The sequence below is a fragment of the Gadus macrocephalus genome, chromosome 14 (assembly GCF_031168955.1).
Source record: "Gadus macrocephalus chromosome 14, ASM3116895v1".
Lineage (NCBI taxonomy): Eukaryota > Metazoa > Chordata > Actinopteri > Gadiformes > Gadidae > Gadus > Gadus macrocephalus.
Genome location: NC_082395.1, coordinates 13,659,508 through 13,680,667, shown reverse-complemented (window position 1 = coordinate 13,680,667; position 21,160 = coordinate 13,659,508). Strand labels below are relative to the sequence as shown.

The following is a 21,160-nucleotide window of genomic DNA, read 5'->3' as shown; positions in this document are numbered from 1 at the left end:
TTTATTTACCCAAGCTTGCTAGTAGACTTATCTTCAATAGTTTTGCCTTTTATCTTCACATATAACTGTTGTCAGTGACGACTTGTGTTTGTCCTACAGTCGTGGTGGGCCGTGGCTGTAGTGTTTGGTATATCTCTGAGCTCAGCTGTAATCAAAGGTTGTGTGTCCCTGGGGCTCAGGTGGCGTGCGGTCTGAACCACACCCTAGCTGTGTCAGCAGACGGGATGATGGTGTGGGCTTTCGGAGATGGAGACTATGGGAAACTGGGCCTGGGCAATTCTACCGCCAAGTCGTCCCCTCAGGTACGTTGGGCTGCCGCCTTGTGCCCACACACACTCCACTCTAGTTTAGCTCTTGCCCTTCCAAATCAATCACAACAGCAAAGAAAGCAGTTTTCATGGATTGTGTAATATTGATAATTTATCACTTCTTTTCCCAGAAAGTAGACGTACTTTGTGGAATCGGCATCAAGAAAGTAACCTGCGGAACCCAGTTTTCGGTAGCCCTTGCCAAAGACGGAAGCGTCTACACATTTGGCCAAGGTACGGCATAGCTTCTGCTTGTTATTCATATCAATCAGGCTTACAAGAGAATATCATACATGTTAGAGCCTTAACAAATCAATGCAGCGATTTCTTACAATTATTTAAACTCATTAAAATTTGTATTTTCTTTGGCCTCATGAGTCATGACATTAAAGTCCCAAGAGTGCACTAAATTAAATAAAGGCCCTCCACTTGTCCATATACACCGTTATAATCTGCTAAAGCAGGCTTGTTCTTCATCTTAACAAGTGTTGGAAGATTGATATTTTTTATATCTATTCCCTCTGCTCCTGTCTAGACCGTCTGATTGGCTTGCCTGAGGGCCGTGCCAGGAACCACAACAGACCCCAGCAGGTGCCCGCTCTGTCGGGGGTCTTCATCCAGGACATCGCCGTGGGCGCTGAGCACACCCTGGTGCTCTCCTCCACTGGGGAGGTCTACACATGGGGAAGCAACTCTGAGGGACAGGTAACACACACGCTCATACACAGCCCCCGGCCTGGAGGAGAGGCTGCTTGGGCAGCCATGTTGTCACTTCCCCAGAGAGGAGGGGATGGGGAATGATCTTGGTAGCCGCAGAAAGCCCATATATTTATGTGCTAGTGTCCTTGTCGGATGAGTGATGAGCTCACCGCTCCCCTCTCTGTAAATCTGTGGTACGTCAATATGCCTCAGCAATCCAAATGTTCTCTTTGAAATTAGCTATCATTTGAATGTATAATATGATGTTGTATAATAGAATCGCTGAGGAAATCGACCCTGCAGGAATTTTGAAATTTTGGACACCCGCGCATCCTCTTAAAGTCTTGAATTCATGTTTCTAAATTTAAGGCCTTAAAAAGTCTTAAATTCATTACAAATGTCATATGCTGGTCTTAAATACTGTGACTCAAGGTCTTAAATTTGTCGGGGCAGGACTATTATTATTTATTTTTTTCTCTGGGAGCTTTTCAGGAAGGACATGTAGAGAGGCTTCTTTCTTGCTAGCTGCATGTATGAACGATTATCTGTGTGCTGGCTAGCTAATCTGCGACAATGGGTAGGTGCAAATTCAAAGACAGTTGGCTGGAAGACGTCCGTTTCCGAAGTTGGCTCGCGTCTGTTGCCAACCCCCACCATCGCTTGTTTTAGGTCTTAAATTTCATTAAAAAGGTCTTAGAAAGTCTTAAATTTGACTTGCTGAAACCTGCAGATACCCTGCTGTGACCAAATCAACGCTTCAATATTCTCCTGCCGTAAAGAGTGGTATAGCGTATGTATGTATGTATGTGTGTGTGAATGAAATCCCTCATGGTGAACTCAAGTGTGGCTGTGGCTGTGTTTGTCTGTGCAGCTGGGACTGGGACACACCAACCACGTCCGGGAGCCCACCCTGGCCACAGCCCTGCAGGGAAAGAGCATCAGCCAGATCTCTGCAGGGCGCTGCCACAGTGCTGCATGGACTGCTCCCTGTGTACCGCTTAGAGCTCCAGGTAGGTCACACACCTGAACACAGGGCTGCTGCTACAAACCATGGTTCATTTGTCATGTCAGATCTGTCACATTGAGTGGTGTAGTAAATGAATAAGTAGTCTACTATGCCCAACATTTATACCCCAATTACTTTAACTTTATCAAGCTGGCTCAAGATTATTCCTCACCATAAATGTTACCTGAATGCCTAGCTAACATGTTTTAAGCATTTTACTATGTTTACAAATAACATTTTCAAGTCATGTGTGCAAGCGATGCACGAGTTTATCGCAGTGTTTCTTATTTTTACGCTCCTCTGTTTCCGACTTCTGTTGCCTTTTTGAAGCCATTTCGAGATATCACATCAGACTAAGATCAGTTTGTCCGGTGCATATGAAGGAACCACATCACTTTTTATTGCCTAATGCCTATAATGGTGTAATCAATAATGGCAATTGTAGTTGTGCTTCATCTTAAATTTAAATCATAACAAACTTCCAAGATTCTCTCCATCATCCTCTTTGACCTGTTAACTGATTCCTCCGCCCTTCTCACGCCCCAGGCTCCTCGGTGCCCCTGCAGCTGGGCCTGCCTGGGACCGTGCCCCCTCAGTACAGCGGGCTGAGGGAGGTGAGCATGGAGGCGGTGAGGGCTCGCCTGCGCCTCCTGTACCACTTCTCTGACCTCATGTACTCCTCGTGGCGGCTGCTCAACCTCAGCCCCAACAACCAGGTAGGAGGGATGCACACACACACACACACACACACACACACACACACACACACACACACACACACACACACACACACACACACACACACACACACACACACACACACACACGTTTGAAGTCCCATTTCCTATACGTTTACCATTTATATTTTAACATTGTGAACTTATCAGTCTTATCAGTTCTCCTCTATATCCCGCCTGCATTTCAGAGCTGCACCTCCCGCTACAACGCTGGCACCTGGGGCATCGTCCAGGGCCAACTCAGGCCCCTGCTGGCCCCTAGAGTCTACACTCTGCCCATGGTGCGCTCCATAGGCAAGACCATGGTGCAGGGCAAGAACTACGGCCCACAGATCACCGTCAAGAGGATCTCCACTCGGTGAGTGCTTGCAGGTCCTCCTGCACGGCTGGAGCCGCCTGTCTATATAAGGCCACGTCCACCTCTGTCGGCCCACCTGTTGGCATAAAGTGCCCTAGTGGAGGGAGCTCTTGAATCTGTTGTTTTGAACCACCTCCTGGTCACATGCGGTTAGAAGTGGATCAGGCCCCTCAAGGGCAAAACCCGTAGCTGCAGGTATTCTGATTTGGGGTGCCAGATGTGGCCCCCCAGCTGTGAGGGCAGGTCCAGCCTCTTCGTCAGGCACCATGGATCTCCATCCAGCAGCCTGTACATTACTGGAATCCTCTGGCCCGTTTGGGGCAACCAGAAGGAGTCTGTGGAATTGCTTCTGAACTCTATGTAGGGTTAACCCTATCAGTGGAAATGGCGGGAAGGCATAAAGGAGCTGACGTGGCCATGGATGTGCCAAGGCATCCTGTCCCATCGGACTCGTCTCTGACAGAGGGAACCAGAGAGGGCCATGTGTTGTGGACTCTGAAGCAGACAGGTCCACCTCTGCTGTGCCATATTTGCTCCATATTGCCTCTACTACCTCTGGGAGGGGAGGCGGAGCGCAAGAGTCGTGCTCCAATAGTGTGAGATAAAAATAAAGCACATTCATTAATGATTTTAGCTTGTGTGGGATTTATCGCGGGCACGGGTCGGGTAACGGGCCAAATATTAACAGGTCCGGGCGGGTGTGGATTTAATTTTGATATTATCACAGGTGATGGGTCGGATCTGGTGCTGAACTTTGCGGGGGCGGGTCTAAAAAAAAAATTGACCTGTGCACAGGACTCGTAAGACTACATTTTTTCGAATTTTAAGTAATCTTTGCGGTATGTCTATCACAAGCGTTGATTGCGCGATGACGATACATTTTTCGATATGTCGTGCAGCCTTCCTAGCCCTCTCCCGGGGCGGGGCAGCCCTGGGTAGGGAGCGTACTCGTACCCCTGGTTCTCTTCCAGGCGGGGGAAGCTCACCTTCTACCTGAGGTCCTTCCACCTCCGCCTAGTCTCGCCACTTTCAGCCCATGTGGCATGAAACTGCAATTCATGAACTGATGGTCAGACAGCCCCTCCCTCATGTGGACCACACCGAGGCATGCAGGGCATTCATCATGTCCATCTAGAGCTAGCAGTAGAGCCATGCAAGTGCGGCAACCATGTGAGCCTAATGGTGGGGGGTAGAATATTACCACACCGCTCTAACCAGTAAATTCCAACAAAGGGAGTGCACGCTTTAATGAGCGAAAACACTTGTCAGGGACTTGTCAACACTTTAATTAACAGAAACAAAGGTTGCCACAAAATGCAGCAAACAATCAACAATCTCTGATACAGCCTTGCCGATCCCTGCGAGGGCTGATAAAACAAGACGTAAGCTTAAGCGGGAGGCCGAAAGCAGGATCCCCTTAAATTATTTAACTTTAAAGCTAACGCAGAGAGAATACTTACCTTTGCAGCCGCTACAGCTGGTGAAGACGCTGTGTTAGCCTAGCGTTAGAACATAGCCGTGCGTGACTAATTGCAGCCCTTTAAGGACAAATCCGTGGCTCAAACCATGCGGTTGCAGGGATACCAGCAAGGAGTCACTGGCTAATATTGCCCTTATTCAACTTTATTTCTTACTCTAAACCTGTATTCGCTACTGCGAGAAGATACAAGGGACATCTAGTAGACTGACGTGGGCTTATATAGACGGGCGGCCCGACGTCATCCCCGGTCATATGTGACTTTGTTGATATTAAATACTCAACCTGCGCATGCGCAATGGATAACATCCAGTGTTAAGCAATGCCTCTGATGTTCAGTTAAAATGTAATAGAACAGAATGTACTGGAACAGTACATCATTTATAAAGGAGACTTTTTGATGTAGCTAATTAGTTATTGTACCTGGGTAAACATCAGTTGCTAAAGAGCAATGTAGCCACCTTGTTATTAATGTTGAAAGGGGCGTTGTTGTCACTGGGTTGTGTTCAAACAGACATTAGAAGCCAAATGCCTAGTATGAACAAGGCTGTGATGTTTGAGGAGAATAATAAACGATTATGTACTCATTGAGATTTGACAGACGGAGAGAAGCTCAGAAAGGCTGTCTACACCTTTCCATTAAATCAAAAGGGTTTGTGCTTGAGCTTGTAATACGATGCTCTGCATTCTGCAGTAACTACTGAAACCACAGAAAAGTGTGAACACTGAATGATATGGGATACCTCGGGAATACCACATCCATATGAACGAACACAATCAAATGCCCTTTTTATTTTCCATTTGCTGTGATTTCCAAATCACAGCCTGACCCCTCCTTTGTCTCTTCCTCTCTGCAGGGGGCGCAAGTGCAAGCCCATCTTTGTGCAGATCGCCCGGCAGGTGGTGAAGCTCAATGCCTCGGACCTGCGCCTGCCCTCCAGGGCCTGGAAGGTGAAGCTGGTGGGGGAGGGGGCCGACGACGCGGGGGGCGTGTTTGACGACACCATCACAGAGATGTGCCAGGTACGAGGATGTCTGTGTGGGTTGTGGGTTGGGGGTGTGTTGAAATGCCTGACTGGCCACCCGTATGGGCGCACCAGGCGATGGATGAGGACCAGGCGCTAGGAGGCGCTTAGTTCAAGCAGTGCTGAAGACGTTGTTCTGTTGTGGACAATATCTAGGTGGTAATAGAGCTCTCAGCCGGCCGGAAAGAATGATCAAATCAAAATTGTCCATGTTTCCCTGGTATTTAGTAAGTGAACTTCAGATCCAAATATAATGATGTTTTACTTTTGGCCATTGCAATATAACAACATAAAAGTTTAATCGAATAATCAAGCTGAATCAGAACCCCCTGGTACGACTCGACACACGAGGAATTTGACCTGGTTCTGGCTCTAAATACACAAAATGGAGCGAATGTTTGTGTTTTAATTCTGTGGACGATAGACAAACAAAGGGTAGTTGCAGCTCCGAAAAACAAGAGACCGGAATTTATTTTTCTTCATGTTTGGTAGAAACTAGCGCTGAAGGAATTAACATCCCGAGCTGCTTCACTTGCATAAAGCTAAATAAGCTCAACCCTTCCCGTGGCCGTTCTGGCTGCCGACATGCCGCTGGTCACTGCTGATGCCATGGCAACGGCAGCACCTTGTCGCCAGCGCTCCTTGGAAATGAGCGCTTGGCACTTAGGTCTGTTCTTAGTCTACTGTAGGTAACTATAGCAAATGCTTTTTGTGACAGTTCAAAGACGACGTAACATTCTTAATCTGGTATGTGTGTAGGAGCTTGAGACGGGGGTGGTGGACCTCCTCATCCCCTCCCCCAACGCCACAGCGGAGGTGGGCTACAACAGAGACAGGTGAGGGGTAACCGCACCGACCCTTCGGGGTGTTTCAGAACACCAAGTGCGTTATGTAAGGGACAATGCCCGACGAGGTGGCCATCATCAGGAATTAATGGACGACGCGGAGCCCTCAGAACCGTCCGACACGCAGCGGAGGACGGTTGCCTCCGCAAAGTCCATTAATTCCTAATAATGGACACCTCGAAGGGCATTATCCCCTTATACCATGGTCACTTGCCAAAGAAAATAAATTAAGACCATTCATTTATATTTTCATGCGTAACACAATCCAAATATAACGTTTTTCAAAAGCCATAATTTAGTTTCCCTGGTAACGCTTGAGGGTTTGACTAATACCTGGAACAATCATTACCCTCCCGTAAGGTTCTTATGCAACGGAAACATTGTTCACTCCTCCAGTAAATAGGACGGACCTTTGATACTACTTGGCAACGGGAGGTATTCTCCGCTCAGCCTTTATACCAAAGACACTATAGGGTCTATAGCATATAACCGCGTTGTCTGATTACAGTTTAATGCATTTTTCACAATTTAGCAGCTCTCGTTTTGAAGACTAAACCGACAATTTGACTGGAACTACTTAGTAGGTGTCTGGGAGTAATGGACACCCTGCAGCCAATCAGAATCTAGTATTCCCCCAGACCATGGTATAAGAAGAAAGCATGATGTTCTCTGTCTACATTGGTCACCACGATCCCAAACCAGGGACCTTAATCTTTCTCTTCCATCATTCTCTACACATGCACTAATATGCGTGGGAGCTTATGAGATTGATTTTGGAAATTATTATCAGATTTGTTTTTGATTAGTTTCAGTTGTTGGTTTTCCACACATAAAGGTGTGATCATTACTCCCTGGGATCCTAATCCAGTCCGTGAATGTGCACCACAATGAGAGTGCACCTCCGTGCTCATGCCACCTTTCCTTTGCGGGGGCAGGTTCCTGCTGAGCCCCTCGGCGTGCCTGGATGAGCACCTGCTGCAGTTCAAGTTCCTGGGCATCCTGATGGGCGTGGCCATCCGCACCAAGAAGCCCCTGGACCTGCACCTGGCGCCCATGGTGTGGAAGCAGCTGTGCTGCATCCCCCTGCTGCTGGAGGACCTGGAGGAGGTGGACCTGCTCTACGTCCAGACGCTCAACAGCATCCTCCACATCGAGGACAGCGGCATCACCGAGGAGAACTTCCATGAGGTGCGCAGAGACCCAGGGACGGGCAGAGGCCGGGGGTGTAGAGTGGTGGATTGGTGAAAATGTCTGTATGTCAGTTTGAGATGGTTGCCTTGGATGGTTTAGGGGGGGTGCTGTTTGGTAGATGGCTGTGTGTCGGTTTGATGGTTGGGTCTTGGGTTTTGGATCGTTTTACGTTGGTTTGGATGGTTGTGTGTTGTTAAAACTCCCAGCTCACCATGCAACCCAATCCCTAAGACCAAGAGTCAGCAGACAGTCACTTGAACGTGCACCGCCATCTGGTTAGAAACATTGTTGAAGCTGAGTGTATAACAACACGGGTGTTGTACTTAGACAAATCAATCTGAATCCTTGCCTGTTGTCCAAGGGGGCTGTTCTGGCTGTTCACATTGCCAGGCCCGGCGGAAAGTCTGTTGGAGCCCCTGCAGAGGGCGATTCACTTTATTTGCTAACTCAGATTTCTCCCAGTGATCTACTGCAAAGTCAGTCTAGCCTGTGTCTCCTCCTGGCCGTGGTACACTGTGTTCCTACATCCCCTCTGATATGCCCCGAGCACATCGGCAGGCAGTGGCGGTGGGTCAATAGAGGGCGCTAGGGCGCCGCCCCTCTGTGAAATATTCACTTGAATATATCTGCCAACTATGAATCAACCATTCCAAAGACTAAATAAATCAACTAAAGTACATAGTGTTTATCCTCGTTTAATTGTGTGATAGGCCGTACTTGCCACTGCCAGAAAACATTTAAATGCGTCTGAACATCAATGATTTGGGCTAGGCTTGTTATTGGTCATTGGAGAGAAAGCCTTCAGGTCTGGGGCGCCGGTAACCACGAAGTCTATGTGAGCTCCTAATCTTTTTGCTGTCTATCAGGCAGAGACGACTTTTCATTCACTAAATTCAGCTTCAGGTCGCACCTGTGTGCGCCCTGACCAAAGCCATTGTTTTTCATAATTTTTATCAACACATGATTGAACAGTTCATCTAATCGATCAAATAGGCTACCTCTCTCAGCAGCGAGTGTGACTTTGACACCAACATTTATGCTGCATAGACCGATTTTTGTGTGTGTGTGTGTGTGTGTGTGTGTGCCTTTGAATTACTTCAGATGATTCCTCTGGACTCCTTCGTGGGACAAAGTGCAGATGGTAAGATGGTTCCAATCATCCCAGGGGGAAACAGTATCCCTCTCACGTTTCCTAACAGAAAGGAGTACGTAGAGCGAGCCATCGAGTACCGGCTTCACGAAATTGACCGACAAGTGAGTCTGCGTGCACTCGTTAAAGTCAGACGCATTTAGTTTTTTAGCTCAACCTAATGACAATATTTTACTTTTTCTTGAGAGTGCCGTATAATTGCAAAAGAAGTACAATAAGTACATGCACATCGTATACCAGTTATTTTTGCTATTCCTTAAAGAATTATTTAATAGATGACAGTATTTCAACATTCTATTAGCAGCCTAACAAGCAGAGGCACATTCTATGTATCAGTTAATCTCCTCACTACACCTTTGTGGAGATTGCCCATGGGCAATTACCTATGCTCACTCTGCAATCAACCCTTCGGATGCGTACAATGCTTCCCTCATCCATGCCTCTCTCTTCCTTGTCTCCTCCTCTTCCCACTCCTATTCTTCCCCCCCCCCCCCCCCCCCCCCCACGATGCAGGTGGCGGCGGTGAGGGAGGGCATGTCCTGGATTGTGCCGGTGCCCCTGCTGTCCCTGCTGACGGCCAAGCAGCTGGAGCAGATGGTTTGCGGCATGCCGGAGATCTGCTGCGACGTGCTGAAGAAGGTGGTGCGCTACCGTGAGGTGGACGAGCACCACGCCCTGGTGCAGTGGTTCTGGCAGACCCTCGGGGAGTTCTCCAACGAGGAGCGGGTGCTCTTCATGCGCTTCGTGTCCGGTCGTTCGCGGCTGCCCGCCAACACAGCCGACATCTCCCAGCGGTTTCAGATCATGAAGGTGGACCGGGTGAGTCGTCCCGCGTGAGGTCATAGCCGACTTAGACCGTATATTAATGCCGTTTTTTACATTTTTCTGACAAGATATTTGTGTGGTGGGGAATCCCTTTTTGTTAACTTATGGTCATCATGTTTGTTTGTTTATAATTATAATATTTTTACAGCACCTTTACAGTGATAAGAAGAAATGAAAACGTAAAAGTTGTTAAACTTAACGCAAACCATAAGCAAAACAAAAATAAGTGACTGGGAGGATGGGCCAACAAGCCTCCTTTCCCTTGAAGTTGAATAGATCCAGTTTTTCATGAGGGGTGAGGTTCACTAACCACTCTGTTTCCACAGCCATACGACAGCCTGCCCACCTCTCAGACCTGCTTCTTCCAGCTGCGCCTGCCCCCCTACTCCAGTCAGGCTGTGATGGCCGAGAGGCTGCGCTACGCCATCAACAACTGCCGCTCCATCGACATGGACAACTACATGCTGTCCCGCAACGTGGACAACACAGAGGGCTCCGACACTGACTACTAACACACCCATCACACACACCCCCATATCTTCTTCTTATCAACACGCACACACTTCTCTTGACACACACATACACCGTTCACATGACACACACACAAAATTTAAATGACACACACACACCAGATTCACATGACACAAACGCACACACTTCACATGACACATACACACATTTCACATGACACACACATATACACTATTCACATGACACACCCAAGCACACATAATTTACTTGACACGGGCACAACAAACACACACACTTCACATGACACACACACACACAAAATTCACATGACACACACACAAACACACAATTCACATGGCACACACACACACTAATCACATGACACACACCCAAAATCCACATGACACACACACAAACACATACACACTTCACATGACACACACACGCATATATGAAACACACACTTCACATGACACACGCACACTTTACGTGACACACACAATTCACGTGACACAAACATGTACACAATTCTCCTCAAACACACAATTCACACGACACACACAAAATTCACCTGAAACATGCATCACATGCATACACATATATGAAACACACACATGCACTCATAGTTCATTTTAAGTCCATGTCTATGTACGGGCAGAACATAAGTTCCTTGATTTGGTTCACTGTGTGGGTTATTGGTTATTTTAAAACAATGAACCGTTGTATTGACTCAGCAGTGTACTGAAGATTTTATTTTTTTATTTTTCCAGTTTTCATTACTCCACCTCCCATTTTAAGGGTATTTGCATGGAGTTGTTTATTTTGTTTGGAAAAGTGTATAGGTTATGGAAACCAGTGGAGTTGTGGAAATGAAGAAATTGTACATTGTGTAAAATGATTCATTAGGAAACAGTTTTACATAATTTCCATATTTATTGTTTTGATTTCTATTGCCTATTCCGAGTTTCCTGAAGCATACAAAGAACACAATAAATGCATCAGAATGCTCAACGTGCTGCTCTGTTTGGTGTCACAGCCCCTTGCCCTCCAGACTACTGATTCCTCACTAGTCTTACCGACGGTGCCGCCTCTGCACATGCTTCAGGTAAAGCAGCTGGCGGCTCACCTTCCCCCTGCTGCCCCCCTCCCCCTCTCCCTCCTGGACCCTCCTGCCACTGACAACGCTGTCCTTGGCCTGGAGCAGTCTCTCCAGGCAGGGTGAGCTGCACCTGACCGGCGGTGTGGCGGGGGGTAAGAGGGGCCTGTTTGGCATGGTGGCGGTCGTTAATGCCGGCCGATTTGCGGCGGAAACGTCTGCTGTGCGCCCCGTCTGAGCTGGAGGAGACGGCGTTGTCCTGGGGGGCCCCCAGGGTGCCGCCGGAGGGAGTGGAGGAGAAGGACTTGGTGGTGGTTCGCTGTACCTGCCCTGCTGTTTTGGGGGAGGCGTGACGGCAGAGTAGGGGCCGCTGGAGGCCCTGGAGGTAGGGCTTGGTTATGGAAAGAATCAGTCATGATTATTTTGGTCAATATTGAAACCACGATTATTGAAACGATTATTTTTGAGTTTGAAAAGATTATGCATTTATTCAGCATTTCTCTCCAAAAAAAAACACTTTGTAAATGAGAAATTTGACAGTTCTCTTTAACAAAATACATATAATGTTCAAATAGAAAAAGATAAAGACTAATCCTTTGTGTGTGAGAAAGAGTAATTAGGCTTTGTTTGGGAAGTGGGAAGTCACATTCCACTGTTATCTGTTAATGGCCGAGAGAGAGAGAGAGAGCGAGAGAGAGTGAGAGCGAGAGAGCGAGAGAGCGAGAGAGCGAGAGATGCGAGAGCGCGAGAGCGCGAGAGAGAGAGAGAGAGAGAGAGAGCGGAGAGAGAGCGAGAGAGCGAGAGAGCGAGAGAGAGAGAGAGAGAGAGAGAGACGAGAGAGAGAGAGAGAGAGAGAGAGAGAGAGAGAGAGAGAGAGAGAAGAGAGAGAGAGAGAGAGAGAGAGAGAGAGAGAGAGAGAGAGAGAGAGAGAGAGAGAGAGAGAGAGAGAGAGTAGAGAGAGAGAGAGAGAGAGATGAGAGAGAGAGAGAGAGAGAGAGAGAGAGAGAGAGAGAGAGAGAGAGAGAGAGAGAGAGAGAGAGAGAGAGAGAGAGAGAGAATAGATAGAGAATAGATAGAGAATAGAGAGAGAATAGAGAGAGAATAGAGAGAGAATAGAGAGAGAATAGAGAGAGAGAGAGAATAGATAGAGAGAGAGAGAGAATAGATAGAGAGAGAGAGAATAGATAGAGAATAGAGAGAATAGATAGAGAATAGAGAGAGAGAGAATAGATAGAGAATAGATAGAGAATAGAGAGAGAGAGAATAGATAGAGAATAGAGAGAGAGAGAGAGAGAGAGAGAGAATAGATAGGACTCTGGAGCTTTCAGGCCTTGATAAATGTGTTGTTCCCAGCCCACCATATTTGGAGTTATTTTACTCCACCTCATGTTTTAGTTCCCGACCGTCATGTTTGGAGTTCTAATGTGTAGTTAAAGTTCCACCTAAACGACTCCCCCTGCTGGCCGAGGATAGGAACTGCTACCAGTTTTACCTCTGCAGCTCCCCCTTCTAGCCGAGAAGAGGAACTATCACCAGTTCTACCTCAGCGGCCGAGGAGGGCCATTGACACCCACTGGGGGATGTTTTTATTGCAAGCAACTAGAACATTGGATTATTGCAGGTGGATTATTGCTACATCTGCTGGGAAGGGCTCCTACATGCTGGGTTATCAATTTACTTTCAGAAATAGTGGCTTTTACCTTTCAAATGCCACTACTACTGCTGGAACACTGATAGAATGTTAGCATTTGATAATATACTATTTAAAAAAAATGATAGAAAGTTACTTTCTGATTGGCGTCATCATCCGATCATCATCATCTGCTGTGTCTCCATTACGCACACACTTCGCTGCATGTGTAGCTGGGACTGAAGTCTCTCCATCCCTCGACTTTTCAATCTATTCCTCTTTATTGGTGGGGATTGATTGTATCCCAGGCACGGCATCCTGCAATAAGCCAGTATGGAAGGCTGGTTAGCCAACGACGGGTAAGATCCCACCTTGACACCCGGGACAACATGCACTGGCTCACTTGATCATGAAGTGACGAGCTGCAATCATCATAGAAAAAGCCGGGTGGGGTGAAAGGTGGAGGAGGAACAGGAGCCTCTACGAATAGACAAATCTCCTAACCTTTATGCCTCCTTTCCTTAACCTTTGTGGAAAACGTCATCGGTTCAAGGAGAGATGAAAAGGTGCTTCCTTTCGAACATAGGAAAAGACAGCACTGTTTAAAATGAATTCGACTCCACTTTTCCTAACCGACGTCATTGCGCGACGGCGGGTATTGCCGACCTCTAGCGTCTCTAGTGGGAAACTACAATTTTCCGAAGATTGACTACAACAAGCGCTCTTTGAGCCATGCGTTCTTGTCGTATTGATTTCAATCAGGTTATCGCCAACAGTGAGAATCACTTAGGTCGTGCCTAGGCCACTTATTCCAATTCATATGTGGAAAAAAAAGAGGCTAAACTTATCTTGATGTTGAAATTAACTGCCCACAGTAGCAGTGGCGGCTGGCGATCACACATGTTGGTGGGGCAAAGTAATAGACAGGGGGTCTGAGGTTCCCCCCCCCCCCCCATAATCTTTTTTGAATTTAATAGATTTGATTTCCCGTATTCTGGTGCATTTTGGGGATGGCCACTACCTATTTACCTACTTTTCATTCAGATTCATAGCCTACATACATCCTGACTTGCAGGGCCTGGACAAGCTTACACTGCATATACAGACCTACTTCATGGCCATTCAACCAGCCATTGCTATTTGACCCATTGTTGTTATTCTGATATTGAGACAAATCATGATCACTGTCCTATAGCGTCCATTTTTTGCGGGTCTCAATGTCTACTTCAAATGCAGTTAGAAATATGGGACAGTTATTAATGCTTCATTTTGTTTATATACTACAGGCCGAAAGACTAAATTAATATGTAATTTACTTGCTCCTTTTAAGTATAACATTGCTTGGGGAGTCCAATTCCTCCACTGAAAAGGGTGGAAAAGTGCTTACAACTCTCTGCTAGTTAGCGATCTATCTCCCCTCTACATGTAGTTGTGGTGCGCGAATGCTGCTGAGGGAGGTAGCCTATTGGATCGATTCGCTGAATTGTCCAGTCATATGGTGATAACAAAAAAAAAAAGCGATACCATTGGCCTGGGGCGCACACTGGTGCGACCCGAGGGCGAACACATGGTGCGCCAATGAAAAGCTGTCTCTGCTTGATAGACAGCAAAAAGTTAGCGAGTTTACATTGACTTCAACGTGGCCGGCGCTCCTGACTTGGAAGAGGGCTTTATTTCGAATGACCAATAACTAGCCTAGCCCAAATCATTGACGTTCAGACGCTTTTAAATGGTTGCTGGCAGTGACAAGCATGTCACACAATGTGAATATTTTGAGTGAATATTTCACGCTTCTTCCAGCTGCGCCTGCCCCCCTACTCCAGTCAGGCTGTGATGGCCGAGAGGCTGCGCTACGCCATCAACAACTGCCGCTCCATCGACATGGACAACTACATGCTGTCCCGCAACGTGGACAACACAGAGGGCTCCGACACTGACTACTAACACACCCATCACACACACCCCCATATCTTCTTCTTATCAACACGCACACACTTCTCTTGACACACACATACACCGTTCACATGACACACACACAAAATTTAAATGACACACACACACCAGATTCACATGACACAAACGCACACACTTCACATGACACATACACACATTTCACATGACACACACATATACACTATTCACATGACACACCCAAGCACACATAATTTACTTGACACGGGCACAACAAACACACACACTTCACATGACACACACACACACAAAATTCACATGACACACACACAAACACACAATTCACATGGCACACACACACACTAATCACATGACACACACCCAAAATCCACATGACACACACACAAACACATACACACTTCACATGACACACACACGCATATATGAAACACACACTTCACATGACACACGCACACTTTACGTGACACACACAATTCACGTGACACAAACATGTACACAATTCTCCTCAAACACACAATTCACACGACACACACAAAATTCACCTGAAACATGCATCACATGCATACACATATATGAAACACACACATGCACTCATAGTTCATTTTAAGTCCATGTCTATGTACGGGCAGAACATAAGTTCCTTGATTTGGTTCACTGTGTGGGTTATTGGTTATTTTAAAACAATGAACCGTTGTATTGACTCAGCAGTGTACTGAAGATTTTATTTTTTTATTTTCCAGTTTTCATTACTCCACCTCCCATTTTAAGGGTATTTGCATGGAGTTGTTTATTTTGTTTGGAAAAGTGTATAGGTTATGGAAACCAGTGGAGTTGTGGAAATGAAGAAATTGTACATTGTGTAAAATGATTCATTAGGAAACAGTTTTACATAATTTCCATATTTATTGTTTTGATTTCTATTGCCTATTCCGAGTTTCCTGAAGCATACAAAGAACACAATAAATGCATCAGAATGCTCAACGTGCTGCTCTGTTTGGTGTCACAGCCCCTTGCCCTCCAGACTACTGATTCCTCACTAGTCTTACCGACGGTGCCGCCTCTGCACATGCTTCAGGTAAAGCAGCTGGCGGCTCACCTTCCCCCTGCTGCCCCCCTCCCCCTCTCCCTCCTGGACCCTCCTGCCACTGACAACGCTGTCCTTGGCCTGGAGCAGTCTCTCCAGGCAGGGTGAGCTGCACCTGACCGGCGGTGTGGCGGGGGGGTAAGAGGGGCCTGTTTGGCATGGTGGCGGTCGTTAATGCCGGCCGATTTGCGGCGGAAACGTCTGCTGTGCGCCCCGTCTGAGCTGGAGGAGACGGCGTTGTCCTGGGGGGCCCCCAGGGTGCCGCCGGAGGGAGTGGAGGAGAAGGACTTGGTGGTGGTTCGCTGTACCTGCCCTGCTGTTTTGGGGGAGGCGTGACGGCAGAGTAGGGGCCGCTGGAGGCCCTGGAGGTAGGGCTTGGTTATGGAAAGAATCAGTCATGATTATTTTGGTCAATATTGAAACCACGATTATTGAAACGATTATTTTTGAGTTTGAAAAGATTATGCATTTATTCAGCATTTCTCTCCAAAAAAAAACACTTTGTAAATGAGAAATTTGACAGTTCTCTTTAACAAAATACATATAATGTTCAAATAGAAAAAGATAAAGACTAATCCCTTTGTGTGTGAGAAAGAGTAATTAGGCTTTGTTTGGGAAGTGGAAGTCACATTCCACTGTTATCTGTTAATGGCCGAGAGAGAGAGAGAGAGCGAGAGAGAGTGAGAGCGAGAGAGCGAGAGAGCGAGAGAGCGAGAGAGCGAGAGCGCGAGAGCGCGAGAGAGAGAGAGAGAGAGAGAGAGCGAGAGAGCGAGAGAGCGAGAGAGAGAGAGAGAGAGAGAGAGAGAGAGAGAGAGAGAGAGAGAGAGAGAGAGAGAGAGAGAGAGAGAGAGAGAGAGAGAGAGAGGAGAGAGAGAGAGAGAGAGAGGAGAGAGAGAGAGAGAGAGAGGAGAGAGAGAGAGAGAGAGAGAGAGAGAGAGAGAGAGAGAGAGAGAGAGAGAGAGAGAGAGAATAGATAGAGAATAGATAGAGAATAGATAGAGAATAGAGAGAGAATAGAGAGAGAATAGAGAGAGAGAGAGAATAGATAGAGAGAGAGAGAGAATAGATAGAGAGAGAGAGAATAGATAGAGAATAGAGAGAATAGATAGAGAATAGAGAGAGAGAGAATAGATAGAGAATAGATAGAGAATAGAGAGAGAGAGAATAGATAGAGAATAGAGAGAGAGAGAGAGAGAGAGAGAGAATAGATAGGACTCTGGAGCTTTCAGGCCTTGATAAATGTGTTGTTCCCAGCCCACCATATTTGGAGTTATTTTACTCCACCTCATGTTTTAGTTCCCGACCGTCATGTTTGGAGTTCTAATGTGTAGTTAAAGTTCCACCTAAACGACTCCCCCTGCTGGCCGAGGATAGGAACTGCTACCAGTTTTACCTCTGCAGCTCCCCCTTCTAGCCGAGAAGAGGAACTATCACCAGTTCTACCTCAGCGGCCGAGGAGGGCCATTGACACCCACTGGGGGATGTTTTTATTGCAAGCAACTAGAACATTGGATTATTGCAGGTGGATTATTGCTACATCTGCTGGGAAGGGCTCCTACATGCTGGGTTATCAATTTACTTTCAGAAATAGTGGCTTTTACCTTTCAAATGCCACTACTACTGCTGGAACACTGATAGAATGTTAGCATTTGATAATATACTATTTAAAAAAAATGATAGAAAGTTACTTTCTGATTGGCGTCATCATCCGATCATCATCATCTGCTGTGTCTCCATTACGCACACACTTCGCTGCATGTGTAGCTGGGACTGAAGTCTCTCCATCCCTCGACTTTTCAATCTATTCCTCTTTATTGGTGGGGATTGATTGTATCCCAGGCACGGCATCCTGCAATAAGCCAGTATGGAAGGCTGGTTAGCCAACGACGGGTAAGATCCCACCTTGACACCCGGGACAACATGCACTGGCTCACTTGATCATGAAGTGACGAGCTGCAATCATCATAGAAAAAGCCGGGTGGGGTGAAAGGTGGAGGAGGAACAGGAGCCTCTACGAATAGACAAATCTCCTAACCTTTATGCCTCCTTTCCTTAACCTTTGTGGAAAACGTCATCGGTTCAAGGAGAGATGAAAAGGTGCTTCCTTTCGAACATAGGAAAAGACAGCACTGTTTAAAATGAATTCGACTCCACTTTTCCTAACCGACGTCATTGCGCGACGGCGGGTATTGCCGACCTCTAGCGTCTCTAGTGGGAAACTACAATTTTCCGAAGATTGACTACAACAAGCGCTCTTTGAGCCATGCGTTCTTGTCGTATTGATTTCAATCAGGTTATCGCCAACAGTGAGAATCACTTAGGTCGTGCCTAGGCCACTTATTCCAATTCATATGTGGAAAAAAAAGAGGCTAAACTTATCTTGATGTTGAAATTAACTGCCCACAGTAGCAGTGGCGGCTGGCGATCACACATGTTGGTGGGGCAAAGTAATAGACAGGGGGTCTGAGGTTCCCCCCCCCCCCCCATAATCTTTTTTGAATTTAATAGATTTGATTTCCCGTATTCTGGTGCATTTTGGGGATGGCCACTACCTATTTACCTACTTTTCATTCAGATTCATAGCCTACATACATCCTGACTTGCAGGGCCTGGACAAGCTTACACTGCATATACAGACCTACTTCATGGCCATTCAACCAGCCATTGCTATTTGACCCATTGTTGTTATTCTGATATTGAGACAAATCATGATCACTGTCCTATAGCGTCCATTTTTTGCGGGTCTCAATGTCTACTTCAAATGCAGTTAGAAATATGGGACAGTTATTAATGCTTCATTTTGTTTATATACTACAGGCCGAAAGACTAAATTAATATGTAATTTACTTGCTCCTTTTAAGTATAACATTGCTTGGGGAGTCCAATTCCTCCACTGAAAAGGGTGGAAAAGTGCTTACAACTCTCTGCTAGTTAGCGATCTATCTCCCCTCTACATGTAGTTGTGGTGCGCGAATGCTGCTGAGGGAGGTAGCCTATTGGATCGATTCGCTGAATTGTCCAGTCATATGGTGATAACAAAAAAAAAAAGCGATACCATTGGCCTGGGGCGCACACTGGTGCGACCCGAGGGCGAACACATGGTGCGCCAATGAAAAGCTGTCTCTGCTTGATAGACAGCAAAAAGTTAGCGAGTTTACATTGACTTCAACGTGGCCGGCGCTCCTGACTTGGAAGAGGGCTTTATTTCGAATGACCAATAACTAGCCTAGCCCAAATCATTGACGTTCAGACGCTTTTAAATGGTTGCTGGCAGTGACAAGCATGTCACACAATGTGAATATTTTGAGTGAATATTTCACGGAGGGGCGGCGCCCTGGCGCCCCCTATAGAGTGGCGAAGTCACGCCCCTTCCGGTAGGGCTCATGGGACCTATGAGATCGAAAAATATGAATGGGTGTCAATGGAGAGAAAATAATTATTTTCTGGTCCCGGTCTTTATATGACCTGGATTACACATATGTTGTTTGTGGATTTAAAGGATAATTTTTCATGCAAAGAGTTCGACCGTTTATTGTGCAATTGTTCAGATAAAGGCTGTAGAGAAAACACAACGAGAAAGACTACACGGCTCGTATGTGACGTCACGCTCCCTGCGACTGGCGTGGAGAAGACCGACAATCTTCCCATCGGCATAACTGAAACTCTGCACGTGCCCCGACTTATAATTGTTTTCACCTCTTTCGATGCTTTTATCCTCCCCTGGAAAAAGCGGTGAAGTGGGGCAGAGAGATCGCCATCTCTGTGCCGAGTTCCAAGGGCGGGTGTGGTGACGTATATCATATGCGTCGAGAGCAGCGAAGAGCTGTAGTTCACAAAGCGGCCTCACATAAAACCTAAAATAATCAAACTTCTTCACGAACATTTTTAGTTTTCTTTGCATGAAAAATTATCATTTAAATCCATAAACAACATATGTGTAATCCAGGGCATATAAAGACTGGGACCAGAAAATAATTATTTTCTCTCCATTGACACCCATTCATATTTTTCGATCTCATAGGTCCCATGAGCTCTACCGGAAGGGGCGTGACTTCGCCACTCTATTGACCCACCGCCACTGGTCGTGAGAGTTGCTGGTGTTGTATTTCCTCGGACAAACGGATGAACGAAATGTTTGCAATGAGTTTCGGCTTTGGATATGGATAAACGGGGATTGAAAGAAGACACGCTGTTGATGGACGGAGGGGTCAAGGAGGACGAAACAGAATAATGAAGTCCTGCAGGTGGGAACACTGTCGTATTTTATTGGTCAACATGGAAAAAACATGAGGGGTAACTCTGTCGTTTTTTATCGGCCGTCATGAAATAAACATAAGGGGTAACACTGTCGATATTTATCAAATAAAACAAAGGGGGTAACACAGTTGTTTTTCTTTGGTCGTCATGAAAAAAAACATAAGGGATAACACTGTTGTTTTTATCAAATAAAATATAAGGGGTAACACTGTTGTTTTTATCAAATAAAATATAAGGGGTAACACTGTCGTTTTTTATTGGTCGTCATGAAAAAAACCATAAGGGGTAACACTGTTGTTTTTTATTGGTCGTCATGAAAAAAACATAAGGGGTAACACTGTCGTTTTTTATTGGTCGTCATGAAAAAAAACTCAAGGGGTAACACTGTCGTTTTTATCAAATGAAACATAAGGGGCAACACTTGTTTTTTATTGGTCGTAATGAAAAAAAACATAAGGGGTAAAACTGTTGTTTTTTTATTGGTCATCATGAAAAAAAATATAAGGGGTAACACTGTCGTTTTTTATTGGTCGTCATGAAAAAAAACATAAGGGTTAACACTGTTGTTTTTATTGGTCGTCATAAAAAAAAACATAAATGGTAACACTGTTGTCTTTATCAAATAAAATATAAGGGGTAACACTGTCGTTTTTTATTGGTCGTCATGAAAAAAAACACAAGGGGTAACATTGTCGTTTTTATCAAATGAAACATAAGGGGTAACACTGTTGTTTTTTATTGGTCGTCATGAAAAAAAAAATAAGGGGTAACACTGTTGTTTTTATCAAAAAAAACATAAGGGATAGCACTGTTGTTTTTATCAAATAAAATATAAGGGGTAACACTGTCGTTTTTTATTGGTCGTCATGAAAAAAACCATAAGGGGTAACACTGTTGTTTTTTATTGGTCGTCATGAAAAAAACATAAGGGGTAACACTGTCGTTTTTTATTGGTCGTCATGAAAAAAAACTCAAGGGGTAACACTGTCGTTTTTATCAAATGAAACATAAGGGGCAACACTTGTTTTTTATTGGTCGTAATGAAAAAAAACATAAGGGGTAAAACTGT

At 45.8% G+C, this 21,160-nt stretch overlaps 1 protein-coding gene and 1 long non-coding RNA gene across 13 annotated transcripts in view; one reads left to right on the top strand and one right to left on the bottom strand.

Moving 5' to 3' along the window:
* Positions 1-11,103, top strand: part of herc1 (HECT and RLD domain containing E3 ubiquitin protein ligase family member 1) — a 65,821-nt gene extending 54,718 nt beyond the window's left edge. For all 12 annotated transcript variants that reach the window (XM_060071606.1, XM_060071605.1, XM_060071602.1 and 9 more), the window contains 12 exons: positions 180-302; positions 440-542; positions 844-1,013; positions 1,879-2,017; positions 2,560-2,729; positions 2,939-3,108; positions 5,443-5,608; positions 6,370-6,446; positions 7,391-7,643; positions 8,748-8,900; positions 9,310-9,615; positions 9,948-11,103. In XM_060071606.1, the coding sequence (XP_059927589.1) occupies positions 180-302; positions 440-542; positions 844-1,013; positions 1,879-2,017; positions 2,560-2,729; positions 2,939-3,108; positions 5,443-5,608; positions 6,370-6,446; positions 7,391-7,643; positions 8,748-8,900; positions 9,310-9,615; positions 9,948-10,133 (2,016 nt within the window). In that variant the 3' untranslated portion in view covers positions 10,134-11,103. The remainder of the gene's footprint in view (positions 1-179; positions 303-439; positions 543-843; positions 1,014-1,878; positions 2,018-2,559; positions 2,730-2,938; positions 3,109-5,442; positions 5,609-6,369; positions 6,447-7,390; positions 7,644-8,747; positions 8,901-9,309; positions 9,616-9,947) is intronic.
* LOC132472136 (uncharacterized) lies at positions 10,178-15,469 on the bottom strand. The gene is made up of 2 exons (XR_009529001.1): positions 15,027-15,469; positions 10,178-10,518 (listed from the first exon to the last, which is right to left on the bottom strand). It is a non-coding gene; the product is annotated as an uncharacterized LOC132472136 (long non-coding RNA).
* Positions 15,470-21,160: the final 5,691 nt, after the last annotated feature.